This window comes from Triturus cristatus, chromosome 4_2 (assembly GCF_964204655.1).
Source record: "Triturus cristatus chromosome 4_2, aTriCri1.1, whole genome shotgun sequence".
In the NCBI taxonomy this organism is placed as follows: Eukaryota; Metazoa; Chordata; class Amphibia; order Caudata; family Salamandridae; genus Triturus; species Triturus cristatus.
Window position 1 is genome coordinate 360,389,339 of NC_140586.1, and position 18,619 is coordinate 360,407,957.

Sequence of the window (18,619 nt, forward strand, 5' to 3'; positions counted from 1 at the left end):
ATTGTAGTGCATATGCCATGGCATTCACCCACTGCAGTGCATATGTCATGGCATTCACCCATTGTAGTGCATATGCCATGGCATTCACCCATTGCAGTACATATGCCATGGCATCCACCCATTGCAGTACATATGTCATAGCAATCACCCATTGCAATGCATATGTCATGGCATTCACCCATTGTAGTGCATATGCCATGGCATTCACCCACTGCAGTGCATATGTCATGGCATTCACCCATTGTAGTGCATATGCCATGGCATTCACCCATTGTAGTGCATATGCCATGGCATTCACCCACTGCAGTGCATATGCCATGGCATCCACCCATTGCAGTACATATGCCATGGCATCCACCCATTGCAGTACATATGCCATGGCATTCACCCACTGCAGTGCATATGCCATGGCATCCACCCATTGCAGTACATATGCCATGGCATCCACCCATTGCAGTACATATGCCATGGCATTCGCCCATTACAGTACATATGCCATGGCTGAAATCCCATTTGAAAGATAGCCGGCCTGTGCGAGAATTCGATTTTTGAAGTTTGTAAATCTGAAATATTGCTGCTTTCCATGAAAGACAACACTTACTGTATATGAGAAGAGGGGAATCGCTCTGTGTTATGTCTGAGCCAGGAATTTGTACTCTGTAATACCTGAGCCTGTATGATCATTTGTCTCCTGAGATCGGGTTTAGACAAGAGTCAGTTGATTTTTGTAACCTGTGGATTACTATGGCTTTGTAAGGCTTTTGAAAGGTGCATATGTGGGGCAGTGGTTTAGGATGAGATTAGTATGTGACTGGGGGCACTCACAGAGTACCTTCAAGTGTGTGGATATGTCACTGGCGTGTGGAGTGTTCACTCTGGTAAATCAGTGAAGGGTAGATGTTTTCAAACTTTTATTTGCCTTGTTATATGCAATATACAATCAGCACAAGTTTCAAAAATATTCCTCGTCTACATCAACCATTTAACATATCGCCTATTGATCTTATTCTGCTAATACAACAAAATGAATAATCTAATGGTGAGATGAATTAGTGTTACAGCCAAAACTGCTGACTTTGAAACTGGGGAATCCCGTAGGAGTCTCGGCAGCAGCTCATCATCCTTTGATTCTGGGCAAATCACTTATGGGCACATGCATCAAACTCTTCATTTGCGATTACCAAATAGTGATTTTTAAGGAAATGCTATTTGGAAATCACAAATGCCTATGCATGTAGGAATCGCAATAAAATGTGCAATTCCTTTTCATTAGCTAATAGGGATTAAGAAATTGCAAATCGCTATTAGCTAATGTGACTCCATTCATTCCTATGGGCTTACAAACCCATTGGAATGAATGGTAATGCATTCGCAAATTGCTATTACCAAATTGGTAATCGTAAATTGTGAATGGAAATCCAATGGTGCCTGGGGGCCTAAGGCCCCCCTGATGCACCCCCCAAAAAAGGTAAGTGTGCACATGTGAAGCACACATGTCCTAAGGGCATGTGTGCACTAGATGGAACTTTGAAAAATGCCTTTTTGTGCATTTTTCAAAGCATTCAGAAATGACCATCAACTTGAAGTTGATGGTAATTAGCGTTTCCTAAATGCACAGTTAGCATTTAGGAAAGGCTAAATGCATCAGCAAATAGGGATTCACAAATTGTGATTACCTAAATGCATTCGCAATTTAGGTAATCACAAAAAATTGTGATTCCTTAAATTGCGAATGACAAAAGCTACATGCATCTGAAAAGGTCTTTTTCCATCTGCAAACAGAAAAAGGCTTGATGCATGTGCCCCCAAATCTCCCAGTACCTATGAAACAAATGTGTCCTTGTGTAATGTAACTGGTGCTCATGTTAAGCACTCTAGTACCTTCGGGTCAAATTTGTGCTCCATAAAACTGACAAATAAAAATTAATGCGCTAAATTAGTATGGAACTACATTTATCTTACTGACTCCCCTAAGAGAACATGTGTGCAGATACCTTCCCAATAGCTTAATGCAAACTTGTGAAAAGAGTGAAATAACCAATGGGTTGATTCTCTATTTATTCGGTTCAGAAGCAGAACACAGCTGAAGAGTTTAAGAGAGTTAAGGAGTTGGCCGCCTCCATACAGTCAAATGTGATGGTGCCCTTTAATTTACATTTTAACCTGAGGCCGTGGGAGGAGGGGATGGCAGGCTATTCATTGTAAACAGAGCAGTTAAGGCACTGTGAGCGAGCTGCTCCTAAGCTTTCACATGCAAATTGACCTTGGCCTCGCACGGTGTTTTCAACTTCCCTGACTGGTTTCACTTCATTCCTGAGAATGGACCAGGAGGGTTTGACGATTTTAACTGGAATTGGAATTAATTCTTGAATACTTTAATGAGATTAGAAAGACCGTCTTCCTGTGTGTTCCTGAAATTGCACTTTTTCACGCTGTATAAACTACAGTATGACAAGATAAAAAGAAAAATGCTTTCACCTTTGTCATTCTTTTCCAGCTGCAAATGAAAATATGCTTTCACCACATTTAAAACTGCTTTCCATTTATCATGGGCTGAGCATTCAGACACAGAATGAAATTAACGGCAGCTTAGATTGAGGGAAATATTTGCGCAGCAAATACATGGTTAATGTAACTATCCGAATCTTCTCATACTTACAATTGTTATAATTAGGAAATAATGCAATATGACCCACATGCTTCTATTTGTGTGGTTTATAAACTTTGGAAAAAAAGTTACGTACAATTAAAAAGGTCATTGTATTAAAGTTTAATGTTTTCTGATGGGTTTACTTCTTTAAAATCACTATTCTCTCTGTTGCTAGATGAGCTCAAAATCCTGCAGTGTGTTTAATATGCTAAGTGTGTTTAAGGCTACAGTACCGCCTCCTGTCTACAGGGGCAGAGCTGAGCAAGAAAATAAACACACTTCGTGAAACACAGGTCCCCACAAGGCAATTTTAAAAAAAGTTGTAAAAATTTGTGCATATGTATTTCAAGTCATTTCCAATCATTTAGGAGACTTTACCTTGTGGTGACTTGGGTTCAGGTCCCCACAGTGCAATCAAGTCCCCACAGCGTGAGTGTGTTATCATACTCAAGTCCCCACAAGGATAGTAACACAAACCCACACAGACACACACACACACACACACACACACACACGTACACACAGGGCACCCCGTGAAAACGATTAATCCTTTACTTGCACTCAGCAGCTTCGTGCCTGCTATTTTTACATTCCTGGGTCACTAATTCTAATCTATTGTGCTGAAAATCACGTCGTTGCTCATACACGTGTAGACCCTCTGCTTGCTATCTGCATTGTTCATAATATCGACACCAACTCCGCCACATACACCTTTTAGCGTTGCCCCGGCGTGCCTTTTACGTGCGACATTCCTCTCATGTGCTATTCTGGGATAGATCTAGCGCACATAGAGAACAGGGCTTAGCGCGTTTTCCTCCCGCATTATTTCATCTGCGGCAGAAGCCGGCATAAGGTTTGCTCATAGTTAGTTTTAAAATGTAGGCTAAGCTTTTGGGATCATGTGACGTAGTACATTATTAGTTCACATCCTACATGTTCGGATTCCACAGCACGTTTGAAAGAGGGCTTCATTTCCTAAACACGGCTCTTGTATGTAAAATATGTCTACACAGAAGCTCTCGGTTTCATGTGATGCATGCATGCATGTAGCGCTGCGGCGGAACCAGATGCTAATGAAGTGATTCGCCCTGGCATACGGAGTTAGTAAGGGGAGTGGGGGTCAGTAATGCGCCGATGTACATTGCAGGCATTGCTTTAAAAGACAAATATATATATATATATATATATATATATATATATATATATATATATATATATATATATATATATATATATATATATATATATATATATATATATATATATATATATTTATTTATTCTACTGGCGGTTGCCAGTAGATAGTTATAGTTAGGACCGTGTTTCCATAGGAAATCTCAAAATTCTATTTTGAATAACTTTGGCGCTGGTGGACGAATCCTCGCGAAATTTTCAAAACTAATGGGGCGCTCCGTTCAGCTCCTACCCTGAAAGTCTCGGGCTGATTCGTCAAGCGGGTGCCGAGAAAAAAGGGGGGTCCCAAAACGCGTTTTCCCCATGCATTTTTCCATAGGACCTTTAGACGCAGCTACAGCCCGAACGGCTTAACAGAATTACTTGAAATTTGGCAGAGAGGTAGCCATAAGGTCAAGGAAGTGCCTTTTGCAGGTCTGGTGTAAATCTGCTCAGTATTTCCTGAGAAAATAGCATTTAAAAGCATATCAATATCTATACGCGCGCAGGGTGCGCGCACCGTGCGAGCACCCTAACGTGCGCGAGCGTAATTCTGATTGGTGGTTACATGTTAGTCAACGTTTTAATCGGTCGAAATCTGGAAGTGTTGGGCGCCATTTTGTTTGTTTTCAGTGCGAGTGTGAAAAAGGAAGGTGGCGAACGGGAAAAGGGGGCAGGGTAGAGAGTTCCTGACCCCCTAGCCTTTGTCAGGGGGTCCCTGAAGGACCCCGAAGCCAGAAAAAAAACATTTAAAAAAAAAAAAAAAAATCGCGGGGGTGCGCGCACGGTGAAAACCCCCAAAAAATTTTAATACGTAGTTTATTGTAAAATAAATATATAAAACCATATGTTTCACACACGTTATAGTTAGGAATTAGCATTTAAAAAACCTTGCAAATTCACTTAAAAAAACCATAGGTTTCACACATGTTATAGTTAGCAGGATATTTCACTCGTAAAAAACCAATGAAATTTCCCCCGTTATAGTTAGTTCAGATAACTATAACTCGCGCGACCGTGTCATGAGTGATGTAATATGTGACGTCATGAGCAGTGGATTGCGGGCGCATGATTTATAGTTATCTGAACTAACTATAACGGGGGAAATTTCATTGGTCTTTTACGAGTGAAATATCCACCTAACTATAACATGTGTGAAACCTATGGTTTTTTAAGTGAATATATATATATATATATATATATATATATATATACACACATATACATATATACACACATACATACATACACATATATATACATACACACATATACATACACACATATACATACACACATATACATACACACATATACATACACACATATACATACACACATATACATACACACATATACATACACACATATACATATATATATATAGATATATATAGATATAGATAGATAGAATATGCTACTTACCAGTATGCATCTGTTCTTGGCATGTAGAGATGCAGAGTTGTACACTTTGCATAGATCGCCATCTGGTGTTGGGCCCGGAAGTTTGCAGTTTGTTTTTGTTCTTTGAACAGTCTTTGGAAGTCACGAGTTCGGTGACTCCTCCTTCGGTCCGTACTGCGCATGAGCTTCGGCTCCATCCTCAGATTGTTTTTCGCCAGCAGGGAAATGATGGAGCGTAGTAATAATAGTGAGAAACCCATGTGTGTTGTATCTAAATAAGATAAACTGGAACGGATACAGGTAGCCGGGGAGGCGGGTGGGCGTGTACAACTCTGCAGCTCTACATGCCAAGAACAGATGCATACTGGTATGTAGCATATTCCGTTCGAGGCATATGAGCTGCAGATTGTACACTTTACATAGATTATATAGCAGTACCCAACCTTAGCGGCGACCACCGGTATCCGTTGCAGCGGTTTGAAATAGTGTCTTTAGTACAGCCTGGCCCACACTAGCTTGTTGCTTGGAGTGCACGTCTACACAGTAATGTTTTGTGAAGGTGTGCGGTGTTGACCATGTGGCTGCTTTGCAGATGTCATCTAAGGGTATGTTCCCTAGAAAAGCCATGGAAGCCCCTAACTTTCTAGTAGAGTGGGCTTTAGGTGGAACAGATAATGTTCTTTTTGCCTTTTGATAGCAAATTTGTATGCACTTTACAATCCACCTAGCTATCCCTGATTTAGAGATGGTGTTGCCTTTATGCGGTGGAGAGAAGGAAACAAACAATTGTTTAGTTTTCCTGAAAGGTTGCGTTCTCTGTATGTAGTACAGTAAAGCCCTCTTAACATCAAGTGATATAGAGCCCTTTCCGCAACAGATTGAGGTTGCGAGAAAAAAACAGGTAATTCCACGATTGATTTAGATGGAAGGGGGAAATGACCTTGGGCAGAAACTTTGGATTTGCACGAAGTATCACTTTGCTGTGATGTATTTGTAAGAAGTGTTCCTGTATAGTGAACGCTTGTATTTCACTCACCCTTCTAAGGGAAGTGATGGCCACTAGAAAAGCTGTTTTCCAGGTGAGGAACTGTAGCTCGCATTTATGCAGTGGTTCGAAGGGCGGACCCATTAGCCTTGTAAGAACTATATTTAGATTCCATACAGGAGAAGGCGGTGCCCTGGGTGGAATTATGCGTTTAAGGCCTCCCATAAAGGCTTTAATAGCAGGCACCCTGAACAGTGATAAATGCTGTCTGTTTTGCAGGTAAGCAGCAATCGCTTCTAGGTGTAAGCGTATGGAAGAGTATGCCAGGTTACACCTTTGAAGATGGAGCAGATAGCATATAATGTGTTGTATGGATGCATCTAAAGGGTTGATTGTATTGTTACGGCAGTAAACAACAAATCTCTTCCACTTTGCGGCATAGCATGCTCGAGTGGTAGGACCTCTGGCTTCCTTGATAATATTCATGCAGTCAGGGGGAAGGTTAAGGTACCCAAATTCTAAGATTTCAGGAGCCAGATCGCAAGGTTGAGCTGCGCTGGGTCCGGGTGTCTGATTTCTCCATGGTTCTGAGTTAGGAGGCATGGGGACAGGTGCAGTTTTTGATGTGGTACCACCGATAGCTGTAGTAGTGTGGTGTACCACGGCTGCCTGGCCCATGTTGGGGCTACCAGAATGAGTGTGAGGGAGTGCTGTTGCAGTTTCCTGACCACTAATGGAATTAGTGGGAGCGGTGGAAAGGCGTATGCAAATCTGCCTGACCAGTTCATCCATATCGCATTGCCTTTGGACAATGGGTGTGGGTATCTGGCGGCGAAGCTTGGGCATTTTTTGTTTTCGTGGGTGGCGAAGAGGTCTATCTGAGGATGCCCCCACTTGTGGAAGAATGGGCGAAGAACTTGTGGATGCAGTTCCCATTCGTGTAGTTGTTGCGTTTGTCTGCTGAGCAGATCTGCCATGGTGTTTTGTATGCCTGGGACGTGCTGTGCCAGGAGAAAGATGTTTTGTGGAATTGCCCATCTCCATATGCTCTGGGCTAAGCGGGAGAGCTGGGGAGAGTGTGTCCCCCCCTGTTTTTGAATATAATACATTGCAGTCATATTGTCTGTGCGAATGAGGACTGCTTTGGCTAAAATCTGTTTTTGAAAGGATTTTAGGGCTAGAAAGATCGCCAAGAGCTCCAGATGGTTGATGTGGAGCGACTTTTGCTGTGGCGTCCATAGACCTTGCATTGTGAGGTGTAGGAGGTGCGCTCCCCAGCCGGAGAGCGATGCGTCCGCTGTTAGAATCACCTGAGGAACCGGGTCCAGGAACGGCCGCCCTTTGGAAAGGTTTGTGGTGTTCCACCACTGCAGAGTGATGGGTGCGGCCGTCCACCAACACCAGATCCGGTAGCTGTCCTTGGGCCTGGTTCCACTGTTGTGCTAGGCACTCTTGGAGTGGACGCATGTGGAGTCTTGCATGGGGCACTATGAAAATGCAAGATGCCATCATCCCTATTAGCTTCATAAACACTCTCGCTGGGAGAGAGTGCTGAGCAATGAACGTTTGGCACAAGGCTTGTATGCTTGCGATCCTGGCTGCGTTGGGATAGGCTATACCTTTGGAGGTGTCTATAGTGGCCCCGAGATAGTGCTTTGTGTGAGATGGTACGAGGTGGGACTTTTGGTAGTTCACCGTGAAGCCTAGCTGGTGGAGCAGTTGGATGGTGCTGTTTGTATGTTGCACACATTGGTCGTAGGACGCGGCTTTTATCAGCCAGTCGTCTAAGTAAGGGAAGACGTGAATATGCTGACGTCTGAGGTGTGCTGCTACTACCGCTAGGCCTTTGGTAAACACCCGTGGTGCGGTGGTGACCCCGAAGGGGAGAACTGTGAATTGGTAATGCCGACCGTCCACCACAAACCTGAGGTACTTCCTGTGACAAGGGTGTATTGGAATGGGAAAGTATGCGTCTTTCAGATCCAAGGTAGTGAGAAAGTCTCCCTGACAGAGGAGCGGGAGGACTTGTTGTAGGGTGACCATGTGGAAATGGTCTGAATGTAGGCCGGAGGTCCAGAATGGGCCTCAGGGTCCCGTCTTTTTTCAGTATTAGAAAATACAGAGAGTAGACCCCTAGATTTTGCTGATTGACGGGGACCTGCTCTATAGCGTGTTTTTGGAGGAGGGAGAGCACCTCCTGTTTGAGCAGTGTGGAATGTTCCTGAGACATTGGACGGTGCCTTGGTGGGATATTGGGTGGGGTAGATGTTAGCTCGAGACAGTACCCTGATCGAATAATTTGGGTCACCCATTTGTCCGATGTTATGGACTCCCAGGCGTGGATAAAGTGTCGCAGTCTGCCCCCGACCGGATTGGGATGGTCTGGGGGGGAGCGGAGGGAAGTCATTGTGCGGGCGGGGTGGCAGAACGGGTGGTGTTAGTTTTGCTCCTGCCCTTATTGTTGTTGCCCCTGTATCCACCCCTTTGGTAGCCCTTTGAAAAGGTATTTGGAGGAGGGGACTTGTAGGAGGTAGAGGCGCTATCGGTGGAGTAGCCTCTGCCTGTGCTACGAAAGGACGAACGCCGAAAGGAGCGTTTAGGGGTCTGTGATTGTAATGCCCCCATAGACTTTGTTGTGTCCGTGTCCTTTTTCATTTTTTCTAACGCTTAGTCTACCTTTGGCCCAAAGAGATTTTGTCGGTCAAAGGGGTGATTTAGTATGGATGCCTGGACTTCTGGCTTGAACCCTGAGATCCTGAGCCAGGCATGACGACGAAGCAGGACACTAGTATTTATGGCTCTAGAAGCAGTGTCCGCTGCATCGAGGGCACATTTAATGGAGGTGTTAGTAATGAGCTTTCCCTCCTGTATTAGGTCATGAGCTTTACGTTTGTGTTTTTCCGGGAGGTGCTGCATAAGAGCCTCAAGCTCATCGTAGTGTGCTCTGTCATAACGCGCAAGCAGCGCTTGTGTATTCGCAATGCGCCAGATGTTTGCGGCTTGCGAGGCAGTGCGTTTACCAGACGCATCTAGGAGTTTTGATTCCTTATCTGGCGGTGGGGCCTCACCTGAGGACTGGGAGTTAGACCGCTTCCTAGCTGTGGACACAACTAGGGAATCTAAGGGAGCAGGGCCCTTAATGTATGTAGGGTCTGTGGGTGCTGCTTTGTACTTTTTTTCTATTCTGGGGTTTAAGACCCTGGCCCTGACAGGGTCTTTGAACACCTCTGCAGCATGTTTGGTGACACCCTTAAGCATGGGCAGGATGGCTGTGGACTTATCCTGAATATCAAATGTATCCAGTAAGAAGTCGTCTTTCACTGGTTCGCTGTGTAGTTCCACCCTGTGGTAGTGTGCTGCTCTCTGCAGTAAGTGGTGAAACCCTAGTGAGTCCTCTGGGGGAGATGGCCTGGATGGGTATAGGTCATCTTGAGGCAAATCTGGTATGTCAGGGTTTTGGTAATATTCCCATGGGTCTGGGGTCCCCGGTGGTGTGGGGTCCATTGGGGCGTCCGCCGGGTCATAATCTGGATCCCCGTAATCCGGATCTGGGGACGGGGTCGGGGAATGATGAGGCAAGGGTGGCGGAGACCTGGGAGGGAGAGGAGGTGGAGGAGGAGGAGGAGGTGTAGGAGGTGGTGGGGAGGGCACTCTGAGAGGAGATGTGGCAGAGTCCTTCCGCTTGGGTGGTGGAGGAGGAGCTGGTGTGTCAAGACGTCTTTTCTTGACAGTCAAAGTCAATAGCCCAGTCTTTGGATCCTAGGATAAGGTTTTTTGATAAGGATCGGGTGTAAAAATGTCCGGTGGCGCCGAATCGTCCGCTGGCGCCGATGTTTTCGGAGCCGAGGATTTGGGTGGTTTCTCTGCGCCATGTTTTTTTGGAACCTCCGGTTTTTTCGGCGTCGAGGTAGACTTCGGCGCCGGAGCGTCGGTGCCGAGGGATTTGTGCTTGTGTTTCGTCGGCACCGAAAGTCCAGGCTTCGGCACCGGTGGCTTCGGAGTCGAGCTGGGCGGCACTTTCTTCGGTGCCGAACGGTGTTTATCGGCACCAGGAGTCGGCTGGCTCGAGCCCGAGCTGCCATGAGACTTGTGAGGCTTCGACACCGGGCCCGAAGGTGGGGTGATAGAAGCTGCGTGTTTGGTTTTCCCCAGGCCCGAAGGCGAGGGTGTAACCCGAGTCTCTTTGGATTTGGGCGCGGGGGTGGGAGGGGGTAGAGTACTCACGACCCTCTGCGCCGGTGTGATGTCCTCCAGGTCGGAGTCGTCGGCCTCGGAAGCGCTGACTATGTCTTCCTCCTGCTCGGTGTGGTGTTGCCCCGAAGCTTCGGTGTCGTCTCCGAAGATGTCCGGAGGAGCCGCGGTCGATGAGTGCGCCATGGTGCGTCGAGCTCTTCGATCCCTGATGGTCTTTTTTGATCGAAAAGACTTACAGGCGGGGCAGTCTCTAGCCTCGTGTTCTGGAGAGAGGCAAAGGTTACACACCTGATGGAGGTCGGTGGGGGAAATTTAGACCCACATTTTGGGCACTTTTTGAACGGAGTCCTTTCCATCGGCCGGGACCGGAGTCGAGGAGGGCCCGAAGGCCGGTGCCGATGTGTGGAAAAGTGCCTCTTCGAGAGATGAAGATAGATGAAGAAACTCGATAAACGAGGGTTTTCCGTCGAGGCTGGAACCGTAGAAGTTCGAAGCCGGAGCACGAAGTATCACATCCGAGCCCGATGGCGGAAAAAAACAATCGGAGGATGGAGCCGAAGCCCATGCGCAGTATGGACCGAAGGAGGGGTCACCGAACTCGTGACTTCCAAAGACTGTCCAAAGAACAAAAACTAACTGCAAACATCTGGGCCCAACACCAGATGGCGATCTATGCAAAGTGTACAATCTGCAGCTCATATGCCTCGAATATATATATATATATATATATATATATATATATATATATATATATATATATATATATATATATATATATATATATATATATTCAAACAAATCCTTCCTGCGGAAGAAGTAGGTCGCACACCAACAGCTTTCCAATTATTTTTCTTTATTTTCAGAAATCCATAATTTCGCAAAACCAATAAGTTGACCAACGCGTTTCGGTAGACCCCGCTACCTTGCTCACGGTCGTCGTTTTTACTAGTGTTAAAGCAAAATGTTTTAAATAAAGATATTTGAAGGAAGTCCTTTGACACCAATATCCTGTTCCCACCCTTTTGGTTTCCCACAGGTTTATGGGTCTTGTAGTTCATGTTGGGACAATCCAAAAACCGATGCATTGTAACATTTCAATTTAATTGTTATCCAACTATTTACTGTTGCCCGTTGGGCGATGTTACTCGTTATTGTAACAAATTTATTTGCAACAAGTCTTTGACATGTCTCCAGTGCGCAATTCACTTTGTTGACAAGCCCTCCAGTGGGCCGACTACGTATTTTCTGTCCCAATATTCAATTGTTCTGTTTCAATCTTTGTGGTTGTTGCCCTCCAATGGGCCTTTGGAATGTGATTTTTTATATGCTGTGGGAGAGTGATTTTCATAAATGAATGTACAGTTCTTCCGATTGGTTTAATCCATATGGGGTCATGGACCGCAAGTTCAAAATATGACACGATTCTTTTTGGCGTAGTGTTTTTTCCCTGTTTCCACCACGAGAGCTCATCGGTACCGCTTCAATGCCATAAAACCTTAGTAGTTTCCAGTTAGCATTGTGGTGTATTTCCATGTGCTTGGCTATGGCATTGTTCCGGTCTCTGTTTTTGGTCGCTCGTACATGTTCCAATATACGTTTTTTTAATTCACAGATAGTGGATCCAACATATCTTAAAGGGCAAGGACATTCTACCACATAAACTATGTACTGACTCTTGCAAGTTATCAAAGTTGTGATTTGCCAGTTTTTGTTATTCGCCATTCTCACATCTTTAGTCGGCTTTGCAATTTGGCCAACTTCATTGATTACTTCATCATGCCATATGTTAAAAATTTAAAATCATACATCAAAGATACTTCAGATTGTCTGAGAATTCTACAAGATATAACGTGGTCCAATTCTTATTGCCTCATCACCATGGATGTGGTAGCTCTATACACCATGATTGACAACACTCAAGGTTTGAAGGCTTGTGACTGGTCTCTAAAAAACAGAAATATTCACTACAAAGAACACAACATAATGTTATTGGACATGATGGAATGTTGCTTGCAAAATAATGTCTTCACGTTTGGTGACAATCTATACCGTCAACGTAACGGTGCAGCAATGGGTTTTTCTTTCAGCCCCAGTTATGCATGTCTGGTAATGGGGTGGTGGGAACAAGAAATTGCCTGGAATCTGAAACATCATCGATATACCAAACACATTGTTACATGGGTTCGGTTTATAGATGACCTTTTAATTGTATGGAATGGCAACGAGGAGAAGTTTCAGGAGTACTTTACAATCCTTAATAACAGCACACCCAATCTGAGATTCACACATAGTTTCAGCAAAGAACGAGTGGTCTTTTTAGACATGGAAATCTTTGTAAAAGAGAATCGCCTGGCAACAACGTTACATCGTAAAAGTACTGCGACAAATACGACTCTTGAAGCAACCAGTTTCCACCAACCATCAACAATCTCCAGTATACCCTATGGAGAATTTCTTCGATTGCGAAGAATCTGCAGTGAAGATGCAGATTGGCTGAAGCACAGTGGCAACACAGTACAAAGATTCATACAGAGAAAATATCCTAAGAAAAGCCTAATCACAAGCTGGAACAGAGCCAACCAAAAAACAAGAGCGGAATGCTTAATTCCAAAACAGCAAAAATCGGATAACATGGATGAGCCCATAAGACTGATCACAGATTACAGTCAAGAAGCAAAAGACATTATTTATATCTTGAAGAAGAATTGGAAGATTCTAACAATGGACAGCATGATGGGAGAAAAAATGGGTGGCCACCCAGTGATCACATTTAGAAGGGCAAGAAGTTTGAAGGACCGCCTAACACACAGCCACTTTATCGCCAAACATTCAAAAGAATCCTGGTTACAAACAACAGGCTTCACCAAGTGTTATAACTGCAAAGTCTGCGAAATTGCAAAGCCGACTAAAGATGTGAGAATGGCGAATAACAAAAACTGGCAAATCACAACTTTGATAACTTGCAAGAGTCAGTACATAGTTTATGTGGTAGAATGTCCTTGCCCTTTAAGATATGTTGGATCCACTATCTGTGAATTAAAAAAACGTATATTGGAACATGTACGAGCGACCAAAAACAGAGACAGGAACAATGCCATAGCCAAGCACATGGAAATACACCACAATGCTAACTGGAAACTACTAAGGTTTTATGGCATTGAAGCGGTACCGATGAGCTCTCGTGGTGGAAACAGGGAAAAAACACTACGCCAAAAAGAATCGTGTCATATTTTGAACTTGCGGTCCATGACCCCATATGGATTAAACCAATCGGAAGAACTGTACATTCATTTATGAAAATCACTCTCCCACAGCATATAAAAAATCACATTCCAAAGGCCCATTGGAGGGCAACAACCACAAAGATTGAAACAGAACAATTGAATATTGGGACAGAAAATACGTAGTCGGCCCACTGGAGGGCTTGTCAACAAAGTGAATTGCGCACTGGAGACATGTCAAAGACTTGTTGCAAATAAATTTGTTACAATAACGAGTAACATCGCCCAACGGGCAACAGTAAATAGTTGGATAACAATTAACAAATTGAAATGTTACAATGCATCGGTTTTTGGATTGTCCCAACATGAACTACAAGACCCATAAACCTGTGGGAAACCAAAAGGGTGGGAACAGGATATTGGTGTCAAAGGACTTCCTTCAAATATCTTTATTTAAAACATTTTGCTTTAACACTAGTAAAAACGACGACCGTGAGCAAGGTAGCGGGGTCTACCGAAACGCGTTGGTCAACTTATTGGTTTTGCGAAATTATGGATTTCTGAAAATAAAGAAAAATAATTGGGAAGCTGTTGGTGTGCGACCTACTTCTTCCGCAGGAAGGATTTGTTTGAATATTGGCGGTTTGGTTCAACCGCGAGGCAACGCACCCGCCGAGTAGCGCCCGGAGCGAAGCACAACGGAACCACCTGGGAGGATATATATATATATATATATATATATATATCGGTCACAGTCCCGAAAATATAAGCGGACCACACATGTAACTTACAAAATAACAAATGTAAAATATAGTGCTTACCGAGTAATTGAAGGAGGCCGATCCAATCCCGGTGGGCGGGGCCTACAGAGGACAGGGTGGCAACCAGGAGGGACTAAATAGCCTCATTTACAATTAGAAGTCTCCGTTTAGCATAAGCTATGACGGTAAATAACGCACGCCAATAGAAGGTAGGGGCGGAGCTGAGACACGACTTCTGGAATCGTATTGAATCCAAGAAGCCCTCGTATGACGAGAGCAGCGCATGCACTGCTCACGTCAGGCCGAGACCTAAAAAGGAGCATTCTGGTAAGAAATTGCAGCCAAAGGGGCCTACAAACTGTAAGTTAAAACAAGCATTGGCATAGCCAATAGGTTTAGCCTTTGGGACCTGCTGCATAACTAAATACTTAAAAGGTCCCGAAGGGGAGACCTATTGGCTATGCCAATGCTTGTTCTAAATTGGTCTCGGATTTATTCTGGAGTGTCTCTCTCATTTATTGCCTCTATGAATACATAAAATGCATAGCACTACACTCTGATAAGACTAACTGCTCGCCCATACTACCACAAAAGAGCGCATTTAGGCTATAATTTATGGCTCTTTAAACTAACTGGGGTTTGCCTGGATTCTCTACACAGTGTACCTCTTTTTAGTCCACTATATAAGGAGTCCACTTCCTACAATAACCACCAACTTTTAAAATGTTTTCTTTTGAATTAGTTTCACATAAATGTATCTTACAAGGATATCCTGAACATTTGGCACAGATCCAGGCTCCTTGACATATGTTGGACCCTCTGGGGTACAATAAGCATTTGAGGAAGGCAGAAGTGCAGGAATCATCACATAAGATCTTAATTCAAATTGGTAGTTACTGAAATTTTTGAGAACTGCGATTCCACCTTTTTGACCCCAAATATGTAGCTACAAATGGATGGGTTGACAGCATGCTGAAAACATTAGTTGCAAACCATGCCAGCAATCTGATAGCATGAGAAGACCCACCAGTGGCTGAAATTACAATGCAGTGGTATTTTTGGTTATCAATTAGTAAACAATTTAAGAGGGAGGGATTGTTCTGGTGGCACACATTCACTCAGCACTTGTGACAAGAGATCACCTCTATAAATTCTAGTATATAAATAAGGCATCAGCAGTTTCTACAGTCAAAGAAATATAGGAGAAAAAAGTGATTCCAAAACAGTGAATTTTATTCGGATTAGCACTACCTATGAATGGTCCTTTTATTGATATTAGTTACCATTTCTTCATTTAAATGGGTAGAAATGCTGGTCTGAATTTTTTCTTTCAACAAGGAAAAATGGACTTGCACACAAACTCAAACCCCACAGCTAATCTCCCTTTTTCACAGAACAAATGGACCAGCCAAAAGCTGCCACAGATGTCAAGGGCTCTCTGTGAATCGAAAGTTGAGCGGGTTTAAAAGCAATCCCTGAATTGGATTGTAAGAAAGATCAAACTTTTTGATATAATTACACAGTTAGCCCCTTTGCCAGGACAAATCCTTATCACATTACCTTTATTGGCTGCTCCCATGGGTTCGGTCATTTTATTTTTTAAGGGCCTGGAATCACTTTCATCTAAAGAAAAGAAAAAAAAGAACAACACTGTAGGCCTCTCCAGAGAAAGAAAACCACCAATGTCTCGTCAGAATCCATTTTCCTTCAAATCGGGTCCAGCAAGCACAGGGTAGGAGAAAACAAAGGAATGAGCAGATCAGAAGAGAGGCAGGGATGCTGAAAGTGGTGGGTATCCAAGCAGCAAAGTCGGAAATAGAGAGAGCACTTTCCAACTTCCTCTTTTCAAATAAAACACAACACAAAGGACAACGAAAGGAGAGGGAATGACTGATTTTTGAAAAATGCTTGAAATGATTTGTAGAAAATGGAAGGAACAGAAAAAAAGGAGCTAAAAAGGGACACAAAGGTAAAAGGAAGAAGGGAACGTAACAAGGAATAGATGAGAATAACTTTACAACTAAAAAGGGAAGTATATATGTAATGAAACGGTGTGGAAATGATTGTGCTAACTGAAGATAATTTATAGTGTGTAGTACAGAAAGGAAGAACATGGATTTCATGCTTTTCCTACTATTACCCGAGTCGCTGGGGTTCAGAAAAGGCATACCCAGTAGAGGAAACTGATTATGACAGAGGCATTTATGTACAATTCTAGCATTAGGGAATACTGTACCGTCAGAGAAGAGATTGGAGTGTACAGATGAGCTTGCATTGTGCAGTTTCTGACTTCGATTAGAAGCTGGAAGAAGCAGGAAAGGAGTCTTATTACACACTGGCGTACACAAACTGTGTGAAAAGTCTGCCTTTTCCTTTCTTCTGAGTTAGCCAGCTGTCAGCAAAGGCTGTCAACAGGGGCCACCACCAAATAGAATAAGAGCAGGAATGGACAGGACAGAGCAGGGAAATACAAAGGGCTGTATCAACATAAGCAGTGTTCACAGTGCTACACCATGAATGGGGTTGTGGGCATTGCCATGGTGTGGTCAAACGTACAGGGGAAACAAATATCAAAAACTACGCATCAAAGACCAGAACACAAGACATGAGCAGCCTTCAATGAGTGGGCAAAACGATAAAGATAAAGAAAGGGGATACTAGCTGCATGGAGAATAAGGAAAATCCACAAAAGTAAACTTAAAATCAAGTATGAGAATATGTATACAAAGAGTGCTCTTAACGATGCAGGCTAGAGGCTCTTTTCATATCTGTACCTAGATTACAAATGTGTTTAAATCTTTCCTGAAGTGGTTTCAAGAACTAATGGAACAGTAGTAGGTCCTCCTACCTACCAATCAATAAGTCGGTCCTCGCATCAGTGACTGCTAATCCCTCCAAAAAACAAACACTGGTGTGGGCTTAACAGTTCAAGGTCAAATGACCAAGTACAAAATAAGGAGGTGGTGTTAAAACACTTGGCATTCTCATAGTTTCACATGTGAAATTAGCACTTTAATTTTAGAATGATCCTCTCTGCAGGAAGCAGAAAATGCTAAAATGTCCATATTACATGATCAGATCTTTCAGCACTTCTGTGGTACTGAGACCGGCACAGTGTGCTGCCCATCACTATATTTTTTGAGAGCTAAACGTTACTGAGTAATATTATAGTGCAACCACTTATTGATGACACTTATGCATTAAAGCATTTATTGAGCGCAAACCTCAACACAAGTTAGGTGAGAAACACTGGTGAACAAGAACAGCTCTAAGAGATGGGGAATAGTTGAGAGATTAATGTTTCAGACAGCAAGTGAGGAAGCTTTTTATATGTAGCTAATCAAGGTAAAATCTTGAGTACTTTAGAAAAGGTCAACAAATTAAACAATCATTTCATGAGCAGTCTGTGGCTTACCAAGAATATACAGGGACTTGAAGCCCGCTCATTGCTCGCCATTGGTTGGCTTTCCTGTTACTTTCATTTGCCTGCTTCTGGTTTGTGTCCCCACTTGTTAGTCTTGTGTTTGTCCCCCGCCTGGAGCCTTACCTCTTTACCATCACTTTTGATTGACAGGTTTCTATTCTTCCACGGCTTGCTTTTCAAGCACTACTTTTTTATTTTCAGGTAAGCATTTATAAGAGTGCATGTTTTACCCAGCAGTCTCTCTTGTGAACTTCTCTTACCCTGCACTGTCTTGCTCTCTGCCGTCCCGTGCTTCTACCCGCACGCCTCCATGTTGTGCTCACTCATGTGTACTTCTAAAACACCACCTGTTGCTTTCTTGCTGGTGTACCTCTCTCCCCCCACCAGCTCCACATTACTACCTGCCCTGTTGCTTCCCACCTTTGCCCGCCTATATTCTGATTGATTGCAACAATCTTTGATTGGTCCTTTGATTGAGATTTTTTTTTTTTATTAAAATGTTTTTATTGATAACAAAAACAGACATAACAGATTTGCCATAATGTACACAGTACATAAAGGCTAACTCAGTGGTACAATGCTAGTATCGTGAAGCATACGATGTCAATATCGTCACCTTCCAATTCGCAACAATAACGCGCACAGTGCGGTATAATGATTTAAGTGCCAAGCGCACAGTGCAACGTCAGAGGCAACAAAGGACGAACATTAGCCAAGGGGTTACTCTCAGACCAACAGCTGGAAAAATATAATGCAAACAGCTCTTCTGTGCTATGGTTCAAGGGAATCGGCACGGTGGGAGTCACC

At 43.5% G+C, this 18,619-nt stretch overlaps 1 protein-coding gene across 6 annotated transcripts in view; it reads right to left on the minus strand.

The window, feature by feature from the left end:
- LOC146833883 (torsin-1A-interacting protein 1-like) overlaps positions 1 to 18,619 on the minus strand; it is a 426,463-nt gene that overhangs the window by 168,369 nt on the left and 239,475 nt on the right. For 4 of the 6 annotated variants that reach the window (XM_085601774.1, XM_085601772.1, XM_085601777.1 and 1 more), the window contains 2 exons: positions 16,625 to 16,690; positions 15,949 to 16,011 (listed from right to left, as the gene is read on the minus strand). In XM_085601774.1, coding sequence (XP_085457900.1) covers positions 15,949 to 16,011; positions 16,625 to 16,690 — 129 coding nt within the window. The remainder of the gene's footprint in view (positions 1 to 15,948; positions 16,012 to 16,624; positions 16,691 to 18,619) is intronic. The other 2 variants (XM_085601776.1, XM_085601775.1) reach the window with 1 other exon arrangement.